The 12,184-nt window shown below is 34.6% G+C and overlaps 1 protein-coding gene and 1 long non-coding RNA gene across 5 annotated transcripts in view; one reads left to right on the top strand and one right to left on the bottom strand.

The window, feature by feature from the left end:
* Positions 1 to 12,184, bottom strand: part of atf2 (activating transcription factor 2) — a 148,166-nt gene that overhangs the window by 13,693 nt on the left and 122,289 nt on the right. For all 4 annotated transcript variants that reach the window (XM_063052130.1, XM_063052127.1, XM_063052129.1 and 1 more), the window contains 2 exons: positions 11,180 to 11,329; positions 668 to 868 (listed from right to left, as the gene is read on the bottom strand). In XM_063052130.1, coding sequence (XP_062908200.1) covers positions 668 to 868; positions 11,180 to 11,329 — 351 coding nt within the window. The remainder of the gene's footprint in view (positions 1 to 667; positions 869 to 11,179; positions 11,330 to 12,184) is intronic.
* The window catches only part of LOC134348569 (uncharacterized), a 67,462-nt gene that overhangs the window by 45,284 nt on the left and 9,994 nt on the right, over positions 1 to 12,184 (top strand). Inside the window, exon 2 of the long non-coding RNA XR_010018452.1 lies at positions 10,625 to 10,757. This is a non-coding gene — a long non-coding RNA (uncharacterized LOC134348569). The remainder of the gene's footprint in view (positions 1 to 10,624; positions 10,758 to 12,184) is intronic.

Raw genomic sequence — 12,184 nt, 5'->3', positions numbered from 1 at the left:
ATGAATCTGGGATTTGCAATTAAATGATAACATTGAAATAATCAAAAGCCCAAGATCTTGCTGCTATCGCTATCATACAACTTGATAAAACATAAATGGCCAGGCAACACAAACCATTAAATGCTGCACTGTAACAATGTCCAAGAGTGCCTTCCACACGTATTTAACTAGTTTAGAATAATGTAAAAGCAATGATACTTAATTATAACCTACTGCACCAATCATCTGTGTTTGAATGTCAGCTAAGGAATTATAAAAGAACCTCAAGATTGATTAATGGATCCGTACAAAGTACAGTTTAATTATTTTTTTGACATTCAATTTTCAGTAAAAGACATAATGGGTGGCATGCTTAACGGCTTTGCTTCTGGCTAAGATACAAAGGAGAACTGAGAAGTTAATGCATTTTTGAAAATCCATTAATATCAGTTCAAGTGGAGCCTACAAGTCTCCACATAAAGAGAGCTCGCACCAAACAATTTGTTCAACATTTGAAACTAAAATCATACTGTTATTAAGGCTTGTATCAATTCCCTGTTCAACAAATTGGCTTTTCAAAGCAACATGCCAGTGGGGAAGTGTAGAAAATGGAAATTCACATTATAATTGTGATAATATTATAGTGAGCTAGTTAATTTCAGTAATAAAAATAAATGTTACAGCCTACCTGTAGTTGTATGTTTGTTGAACTGAGATCCTCTGCCTTCTTTTCAAGAGACTGAACCCACACCTTTCTCTTCTGTCTGCATCTTGAAGCAGCTGCTCGGTTACGCTCTAAAAATTTCCGCCTCTTCTCGTCTGGATCTTCATTCATTGCTCGCCGCCTTCTACCACCACCGCTCGGATGGGTAGGCTGGACTGGGGAGCCCTATAATCAAAGTACCATTCATTCGGCTTACTATAAAATCATTGTTTTTGAAAATCAGACTCTTTAAACAAATACTTTCCAACTTTTTCATTTTTTTTTATTTAAATGAAAATCCACTTCTCAATATTAGTTTTCACACGGAGCCTGCAGGGAAAAAGATATTGACAGGTATAATAATTAAAAACAGAACTTCTAGAAGGCTGAAGAATTCAGAAAATCAATTCTTCTTTACTTCAGGAGCTGCTTTTTAGTTGTAACATTTTATTTTATTCCGCTACTTATAACATAAATATGACCCCTTTGAGAAGCAAAATCTGTTCATAAATATCAACACAAGGAACAGTTTATGACTTAATTGGTAACTTCATATAGAATTGAGCAATAAAGACCAGATACGTCCCTTGATAAAATTAACATTTATTTCTGAAACTGTAAAGGTCATGATTAGCATAAATTCTGTAAATCTATATTTTAGACAGCCAGTATATTTAACAAGTTTTCATCAGTTTTATTCTTGACAGGTGCTGAGTTATGATTCCATATGGATTCAGGTAGAGTGCATTTTTCCTCAGTATTCCTCAGGAAAGTGATAAAGACGGACAACATTAGTCAAGTTCTTCCGTCCGAGAATACTGTAGTAACCTCAGTGAAAATACATTGATGTAGATGTTGGATGAGAAAGTACTAGTCTGGAACATGAACCTAAGTGAGCAGCCCACTGACAATTTCTGGTAGAACAAGATTAGCTTTATTTGTCACATGTGCGTTGAATTGCGTCAATGACCGGCATAGCTCGAGGATTGTGCTGGGGCTACCTGCATGAGTTACCACACATCTGATGGCAATACAACATGCCCACAACTCACTAACCCTAATCTTATGTCTTTGGGATCTGGAAGGAAACCCATGCGGTCACGGGAAGAACATACGAACACGTTATAGACAGTGATGGGAATCGAACCCTGATCAATGACTGCAAGTTATGTAAAGCAACTGCACCAACAGCTATGCTACCATGCCGCCCACAAATTTTGATGGGTTAAAAAAAGAGTTCTTGTCATCACTGGTAGTTCACACAGCAGCTATGATGATAGATGGAAAATCAGCTAACAATAGCATGTTTCAATACAATGTTTTTCCATGTACTCAATGTAATTTTAATTGCCACTGTCAACTGTTGTCTGGTTCAGTGCTGAAACAAGTTTTCTGATTCTCAACTTTTCAACATTCTTACGTTTACAGTTGAATACACAGGACAACCTCGATTTAACACAGGAGACAAGGGAAAATTTTAACATTTGACATAAAGTTGCTATGTTATATCAAACTAACAGTACCTAATTTCTACCTCGCGGGGGACATAATAATATTCATAGTATAGTACTGTACTTAATCAAATCCAGTATACACCATTCCATCCAAATGGTTTTATTTTGACCTCCACACAATAATTAATCTGCTTCTACTTTCCAATGTTTTTTATTTGCACTAGATGGCACTGTACTGTGCATTAGAACATAGTTCATTGTTGCCAAAAAAGGAAAACAAAATTATACATTTTCTGTTTTTGTCTGTAAAAGTCCTGTTAAACTTCACACGTAACTGGGCACAGAGGGATTTGAGTTCAAAATACCCTAAGGTTAAGTTATTCTTGCATAATGACAGGCAAGGCATATATATGGCGACTTTAACTTAATTTTATTTCTTAAGTTAACAAAAAGACCAAAAGTATTAGCAATATTAGTTATTGCTATGTAAGTAAAAATACTCATCCTATCATACTTAAAAATATGATGCAAGCATGTTTCAATTAGATTCATGCAAAAATACAGAATAGAAATTTAAATGAACTAAAGAGGCTGAAACTTAGTGTTCAAATACAGTACATTAATCTTAGACAGTGGGAAGATGCTGAATAAAGCCATGCAAAGATCATTCAACTAGAAGCAGAAATGTAAAAGCATAAACTTACATGTTATTGACTTATAAATATTAAAAGGATTGGCATGGGAGTGGAATGATTACGATCCAAAGGGGATCATCTTGTGGTATAAACAATTATGAGCTTTCAGGATCCAACTTCAGTCGTGAAAAGAATTCAGATGAACCTCTCTACATCCTCCCTGAATACCTCCCAATGCTTTGATGATTTTCCTTCAGGAGCTAATTCCTTTATCACACCTTCCTTCTTAATACTGTTGTTTACTCAACTGAAAACCTTGAGTACCTTAGCATATTTGTTACAAACTATGTTCACACTGGCTCCACGTGGAGCCAGCCCATCAGTCTAAATATCCTGCATCTTATTCCCCCATCCTTTTCTCTCTCATATTTCCACCAACTTTATTCTTTTGCCACATACCAACAAGAAGCAATTAACAATGGCCAACTAACTGACATATAGCACTTTGGGTATGTGATAAGACCAATGAAACCAGATTTACCATATTACCTATGATCCTCACCACCAGGAGCCATTCCCAACCGGCCAATTTCATCTAATTTCTTTCAATAAAACTTGTCTCTCTGTTACCAATTCCTTCATTCCAACACCCTTTTAAGCCATAGGAGTGTGAGTCAACCTTTCTTTCAAACTTACGGATGCAATGAATTGACGTTAGCAAAACTGAAGGGATGGGCTCATCCCGCTAATAACATCTTTTGCACGTGTTCTTGTCTCAGTGGTAAAGGATGCCTTGTCATGCATCTTTATTGGGCAACTTAACAATAATTAGCAGTAATCAACTTATCAACATCAGCTCCTTTCTTGAGTTCAAATCACATCAGGTTTTATTTATCTTCTCAGCAAATGGACAATGAGCAGAATAGTATCTATGTACATTGTATCATTTTATAATCAGGCAATTGTAAAATATAATGACTGTTGTATAACAAAGATCCATGTTGGGGGTTATAAACTATAGCATGTTTTAAAATTATATTACGAGGAGAGGCTAAAGAAATTCTGACTTTTATATTAAAAGGTTAAGGGGAAGCAATTCAAAACTAAAAGTGGGTTTATAAGAGAACTGGGAAAGAGAACCATGTAACTAGTGTGTATAAATGAAAGTTATTTCCTGATATAGTAAATAAAGAGATTTTATTTTTTTAAAAAAAAAAGAATTTTCATGAAAATAGTTTTGGGAGATAGACATCCTATCAAATACAACGCTAGAAGCAAAATCCAGAATAGATCTTAAAAGGAATTTGAAAAAAGGTTAATAAGAAACAGTATTAATGAAATAAAGGAAATGGTTTTAAGCACATTATGGTTTTAGTTGGTCATAATGAGAGTGGTTTAGCAAATAACTTCATTCTTTGTTTCAGAAAATAATCTATTGTTTCATTTTCTTGCACGTTTTCCCCCCAGCATTTTAGGGATTTACAAAATTAGATTTCTTAATTAACCTGGGGAAGAGGATTTAATCCTTTCACCATGTAGGTTATAAAACTGTAAATAAGGCACATATACCATTATAACACAAAACCTTTCTCTCTCTTCTTCCATTTCCCCACTCCACCAAAACCTACCAGTTAAATCATCCATAGAGAAATCGTATTAGTTTTCTTCAATCTATGAAATTCCAGTAGTAAAAGTCAATGGCACTCAAAATATAAGCGGCTCTGAACTTTGTTGGATTTGCTCTAGAATGTTGAAAAGTGTTAGGGAAGAGTACTTGCAGCTGCTCCGACCAAAACTTTCAAATTATCTTTGAATACAAAAATAATGGAGAAAGTCTAGGTTATGAAGGTTATGAATATATTAGGGTTTTTAAGTAACGTTAATGAATAAATAACCTTAATCAGACTAATATTTGTTTTGCCTAACCCTCCGGTGTCCATTATATAGGTGAAATTTATTCTCTTTTTTAAAAAATTTTATTTTTATTTGGATAAGGAATTCACAAATATCATGTACTTTTTTCACACATATAACCTTTTCCATTTTTTTTATATGTATAAAATTATATTTATACATTCTTAAGTACACATTGAGATGATATAAAAGGAAATTAGACACTTAAATAGATAATTATGTACTGTGGTAATTCTAATCTATTAGGCTAAGTAATGGTATTAGTTGTTAAGAAAAATGGTAATAGTAGTTTCCATATAACTCTTCTGGACCATTTCCACTGGTCCAAAATGTTGTATATAAGCCTCTGTAACAACCATTGTAGGTGATTATATCCTAATTTGTTCATGCTTGCTCCTGCCCGCAGACATAATTATCCAATCCCTATGTACTTATTTACTTAATTTTTTCATTTTTTATCCCTTTCCCAAATCTTTCCCTTTACTTGTGTTAATTCTCTATTTTCCAAAAGAAAACAAAACAAAAAGACATTTAGATTAGGGGTGCTTACGTTAGCAATATTACTGTGTTGATGAGAAGAGCAGTATAAATCATTAGGAGAGTCATCTAAAGTCTGCTCGCATTGGGGTTATGTATTCAATCCATTTATTCCAGATTTGATAAAATTTTTCTTTTTGAATTCTCAGGGAGTAAGTCAACTTTTCCATTTTAAATATTTCCAAGATAATTTCGTGCCAATCTTCTAATGTAGGTGGTATTGGATTTAGCCACTTTCTAGTGATTGATTTCTTACTTGCCGCTAAGAGGGCCTGCAGCAACTTTATATCTTCCTTCTGTTCAAGAAACAATACATGCCCCAAATAGAGCGTCTCAAAGTTCAGAGGTATCTGGGACCTAAGTACCTTAACTAATGTTCTATGAATACCTTCCCAATATAGACTTAATTTAGGGCAATCCCAGAAAATATGAAAATGATTTGCCTCCTTGGAGCCGCACCTTCTCCAACACGTCACGTTTGTATCTTTATATTTTTCCTGATATGGGGTCTTGAAGTATCTTATAATGTTTTTCCAACAATGTTCTCTCCAAGTCAAAGAATTAGTCGAGGACCATTGAAAGCTGCAGATTTTCCCCCAAGCCTCCTCTGAAAGTACCAACCCTGCTTCTTTCTCCCACTTCTCTTTAATATACAGTGTATTTACATTTTTAGCATGGGAGAGTGCATTATATACTCGAGAAACTGATTTACTAGGTATTGAACTGCAAGCCGAATTCAGAATCTTGAAAAATTCTAATTCTACTGTTGATAGGTCTGTATATCTACAACTCTGGTTAACATAGTTTCGTACTTGAAGGTACCTAAAAAAGTCATTATGTTCTAGGCCATGTTTGTCCTGCAGGATTTGGAAACTTTGTAATACTCTTTTATCTATAAATGAGAGGTAGGTTGTAAGACCTTTCTTTATCCATAGCTCAAATCTTTTATCTCCTCTGTTGAGAAGGAATTCGGTATCATATGCACACCATCTAAAGAGTTTTAACGTGTTATTAATTCCACATGAATTAACCACCTTCTGCCATACTTTTAATGTAAGATTTATCCAACTGTTTTTAAATTTTTCCAACTGGGCCATCAATCCTTTGTCAGCTATTGAGGCCTGTAGAGGAAAACTGTCAGCTAATCCAAATTCTATTTCCTTCCATCTAGCCTTATATTCCCTATTACACTAATATAACAGAGGGGTTATCTGTGAGGCATAAAAATAATTTCTCAGGCAAGGAAGAACCATACCTCCTCCTTCCTTCCCTAACTGTAAGGTGTTATATCGAATTCTAGGTTTCTTTCCTTGCCAAATGAAGCGGGAAATCCATTTGTCCCATTCCCTGAATTGATTATCATCCACCTCCACCGGTAAAGTACAGAAAAGATACAATAACCGAGGAAGAATATTCATTTTTATAGTATTTATCCTTGAATTTAAACTTAAAAAGGGGATAAGATTCCATCTATGCATATCTGCTTTTATCTCTGAGATTAATGGCCCATAATTTACCTGTAACAGTGTTGAAAGATCCTTCAGCAGGGTTATTCCTAAATATTTTAATGATTTAGCTTCCCACTTAAGATCGTATGTATCCTGCAATTTTTTGGATGGTGTATAATTTAGGGACATAACCTGCGTTTTCTTTACATTTATTTTATAACCTGATATTTTCCCAAAGTCATCCAACAGTGTAAACAATCCTATAGATGATTTTTCTGGTTCACTCAGATAGACCAAAACATCATCTGCGAATAACGCCACTTTCTGTTCAATCCCTGCCACCTTGATACCTTTTACGATTTCGCTCTGTCTTATTAGTTGGGCAAGCGGTTCAATATATAGCGCAAAAAGGAGAGGAGAAATTGGGCATCCCTGTCTAGTGCCTCTCTCTAAGATGAAGGAGTCAGAGAGGTCCCCATTTATCTTAATTCGGGCTGTAGGGCTGTCATATAGAGTCTGAATTACTTTAATAAACTTTTCTTGAAAGCCGAATCTTCCTAACACTCTGTATAGGAATGCCCAACTAACCGAATCAAAAGCTTTCTCAGAATGCAATCCTACTACCATTGTCTCTGTCTCGTTCTTATTAACCTGTTCTAATATGTGCAGAGTTCTCCTTATGTTGTCCTGTGTTTGTCTTGGTTGAATAAATCCAGTCTGGTCTAAGTGGATTAGGCCAGGTAAAAGCTTTTCCAATCTGCGCGCTAATATAGATGCAAATAGTTTGTAATCTAAATTAAGAACACTAATTGGCCGATAATTGCCACATTCTAGTTTATCTTTACCCTCTTTAGGAATAACTGAAATAATCGCTTCTCTCCAGGAAGGTGGAGTTTCTCCTCTCTGCAAGATCCAATTAAAGGTGTTAAGTAGTAATGGGGCTAACTGTGTCTTCAGGGACTTGTACCTCTCTGAGGTAAACCCATCAGAACCCGGGGACTTTCCAGCCTTTAACCTAGAGATGGCCACGTTCAGTTCTTTGACAGTTACTGGTTCTAATAAACTTTCATTTTGTAAATCTGTAAGTTTAGGTAGATCTAAAAAATTCAATACACTGTCTATAATAGGGCTCATTGGGGGCCCGGGGTTGGGAGTACAGCTCTCGATAATATGTTTCAAAACTCTCTTGAATTTTCCCTATTGTACTCTCCACAAGCTTTGTCTTTGGATTCTTTATTTTATGAATTGTATTGTCTGCTTGTTGTTTTCATAATTTATATGCTAATAATCTAGCTGATTTACCTCCTACTTCATAATTCTTTTGTCTCAGGTAAAGAAAATTTCTTTGAGTTTCCAACATATAAATATCGTCAATTTCACTTTGCAATTTCCTAATTTCCTGTTTTCGATTTGAATTACTTTTGTTGCTATCTACAACTTGAAGTTGTTTTAATTTTCCTTGAAGGTCTGCTAATTTTTGTGCATTGATTTTTTTCATGTGAGTGGTAATGGAAATAATTTTCCCTCTCAGTACAGCTTTCAATGTATCCCATAAGATCACTGGTGATGTTTCTCCCGTGTCATTAAGGTCTAGATATTCTTTGATTTCTCCCCTTAATCTCTCCATTACTTTCCGGTTATTGAGTATATGTGAGTTTAGCCTCCATAGTGTTTTCCTCATTTTCCTTTCCAGGATTAGAGACATAGAGACTAGGCTATGATCCGACAGATCAATTGTTGCAATATTACAGTTTTTTATCCTGAGTCTATCTGTATTAAAGGTAAAGAAATAGTCTATCCTTGAATAGGCAGAATGAGGGAAAGAGTAATGTGTATAATCTTTACTAGTAGAGTGTAATTTCCTCCAGACATCTATAATTCCCAACTCCTCCATCAATGAATTCATTTTCCGAGTCAGAGGTTTATTCTGAGTAACTATTCTTGAAGAATCTAATACAGGATTTAATCTAATATTAAAATCCCCTCCACAAATTACTACCCCTTGAGAACTGACCATTAGGTCAAAAATGTGTCTATAAAATGACCATTCACAACCTGGAAATTTATTCTCAAAATGACATGGGTTAACTAAGTTAGTATGAATTTGTAAAAGACATGCTCCATTTGATAAATTTATTAAGAGACGTTTGAAGAAAGAGATGCTATGGCTATGGATTTTTTTCAAAGGCTGTTTTATATCACGAGGCATAGAAGGATTTTTGCTAAAATTAGAGATCCAATACTAAAAGGAAAACCTAAAAAAATAAAATGCGCAGATTTGATGTTGGGTAAATGACACTTAGTGCAGCTGTAAACCAAATATTTGAAATGGACAGTAATGAACCTCCCATATAGTTAATCTCCTATAGTGATGCACACAGGAGAGAAGATGAAAAGTGCTGTTCAGATAAAGCAACATTAGATAAATGGAGTAGACCTCTGATGTAATTTAGATTCCAGCTGTAGTATTTCCATTACAAATGTGGACAACAGATTTGCTGATTGCACAAGAAATTCATCTCATACTCTGTGGTGATGTTATGGGTAGTTGGATTGTGGAAAGAGGCGGCAATGGTGAATTAATTACATCATGACTAATTTATTGTCCACTTTTAATACTATAACCATACTTCAGTATGAGCATAACAACATTGCAAATACTACAAATATTACAAGTGTGATTAACTGAAGACTTAACGTTCAGAAAAATGTAGACAATGGATTGAGAAGACTAATGTCAGATAAAATTTCACTGCTGAGCTTCACCTGTGAGGAGCAAAACTAGAGATCTAAATTGACTACCAGTTATAGATATGATTTTCCCCGCCCCCTAATTCATCACTGGGGGTTTCATCTGAAATTTCTAATTTTTATGATCATGATTATTGAAAATCGTATCTGAAATTGAATGGGAAAATGAGCTGATAGTTTTCAGAAGGAAGATCAAGAAAATACGTAATCTACAAACATTTGTATATTACATATATATAATTTAAACTATATTAAGATTATATAAAATTCATATTAAAATTTTTATAAATTATATTACATATAAACCCTACTTTAATGAATGTTGTATGTAAATAAGGCAGTATGCTAGCATAGTAATTAGCTTAACACCAGCGACTCGGGCTCAATTTCGCCACTATCTGTAAGGAGTTTATACTTCCCGTGACTACATGGGTTTCCTCTGGGTGCTCCCATTTTCTCCCACGTTCCAAAGATCTATGTGTTTGTGGGTTAATTGGTCACATGGATATAATTGTACCTTGCCAGGTCTTTAAATAAAAATAAGTAAACTGTAAAACTTTACATGGCATAGAAGAACTCAACATGAAATTGGGATCTTCCGACATTATGGTTGAGGAAAAGCTGATATAATTTTAAAATAATCGCGGGTAAACCAGGTAAAAATAATATAAATGTTAATAACAATTTTCCCTAAATAATAAAGGTAATTAGTTATTTTCTAAAGTTCATGTGATTTAAAACATAGCTTTACACAATAGTGTGCTGACTTGCCATTAGTGAAAACAGCAGTCCAGGCCTGAAAAGATGAAAAAATGCTTTCCCCCCCACACCCCCCAACATTTTCTATCCTCCTTTTCAACCATCCACTTAATACCACAATCATCATCATCCTCACAACATCATCCCATCCCTAAAATCTCAAGAGTTAAAAGAGCCAAGCTACTGCACATATTAGGACACAATGCATTTTTGTGTCAATCTAATTAAAGGAGGGTAAACTTAAAAAAAAATAAAGGTTTCAATGAAATAGGTATATCAACAAATTCTCCAATGAAGAGCAATAATCAGAAAGGGAACATAACATTGGATTCTTGAAACAAAGCAGTAGTATAAAAAGTGATGGGAATGATGGTGAAATTATAGAATATTTTATTGGATCACATTTTAAGTACAGCATCCTTTCTGTTCACTGAAACATTCTAGCTGGCAGCAGTCCTGAGAAGACCAACGAGCATCCTTCCTAGTGTTAAAAATCTCACTGCTATAGAAACACTGGAGAAGTGGCTTTAACATCACTACAAGAATAGTCATGGCAACATGTTTAAATTACTATATGGTAAGTGAAAGAATCATCAAGAATGGGACTTTGCACAACGAATAAATATGTTCAAAATCAATCCCTCACAGGCATGTATGGTAAATAAAAACACTAAGAATCTCATGAATATTACAATGACAGGACCTGTAGAGGCATTCTGAATGGAAAAAAATCATGGCAGGCCAAATATTCTCCAATTATGATGAACTTGTCCTTTGTTTAAAAAAAAATCTGTTTCTGGAAGTGCAAGTAATCTTAACTGCAGTGCACTTATCCTTCTTAATAAAATGTGATAAAACTGTGTACATCCTATATGAAGATTCATGTCTTTAACATTATTTTTTGATAGACATACATGCATCTTTTTTGGTTTGATACAGAGTTACAAATAAGCCACACTCACATTTCACATTTTGATGCATTATTGTTAAGTTACATACCACTGGTTGAGTAGTGGATGTTGCAGCCTGCTGAAGTGACTGTGAATGAGTTTCCTTTGTCTGGATCCTCACAGTCCCACTTGTTTGACCAATGGCATTGTTACCATTAGTAACCTGAGGAAGCTGTTGTGTTAAAGCTGCCTTCAGTCGCTGCAGAAAAAAAAACAACCAGCAGTTTCACTGGTATGCCAAAGTATCAAGTAATATTCAAGAGAATATACAAGTACATGAAATCTGTATCAGTACAGACACTGGGGCAGACTTGTAAATGTAAACTGAAAGTACAAACTGTTTAAGTTCCTTATTAGTAATACAGTTTTTTTGGGTGAAAAGTGTCTCTGTTGAAACTTAAACATGGTATTAAAAAAAAATCTACCCCACAATGGAATCTGAACATTTTTATGCATCAGATAAAGTACCATTATCAGTCAGGCTGATCCATTACTGCTGGTTCATCAAATTTAAATGTAACTGGAGGAAAAAGTATTTCATGGACTGTTCTTCTTCTCGCCCAAAGTAACATTGACAATGGACATAAAGATAAATATGTCAACTCTATTTGGATAAAAATGACTTCTGTGATAGCAAATTTCATCAGAAAAAGTTGGGGCAAATATGGGAGCACTAGTAGAAAGTCTGGACCCTTCAGCTTGTTCTACCATTCAGTCAAATCATGGCTGATACATAACCAAATCCAATTTGGCCGTCAATAAACTGAGTTAAATTTAAAATTTGATAGATTTTAATTAAAGGTATTTATCAATTAACGTCACTAGCTGAAATGTTCTACACATGAAATTCACATCAGTGCTTCAAGTTTCCCATCCTGCAAAACCTCTGCATTTTTAGAACATGATCCCCTGCCCTAGTTTTCCTCGATCCTATTTATTCGAACAAATGTCTTCATGATTTTGCTCAGTTATCCCTTAGGTGTTTAAACTAGTTTGTGTAATCTGTTATTATTATGTTATTATTCTTGTGCATTAAGCCACTCCTTTCAAAACC

Source organism: Mobula hypostoma, chromosome 6, assembly GCF_963921235.1.
Source record: "Mobula hypostoma chromosome 6, sMobHyp1.1, whole genome shotgun sequence".
NCBI lineage: Eukaryota > Metazoa > Chordata > Chondrichthyes > Myliobatiformes > Myliobatidae > Mobula > Mobula hypostoma.
Note: the sequence above shows the minus strand (reverse complement) of the source record. Positions and strands in the feature narration are given on the sequence as shown.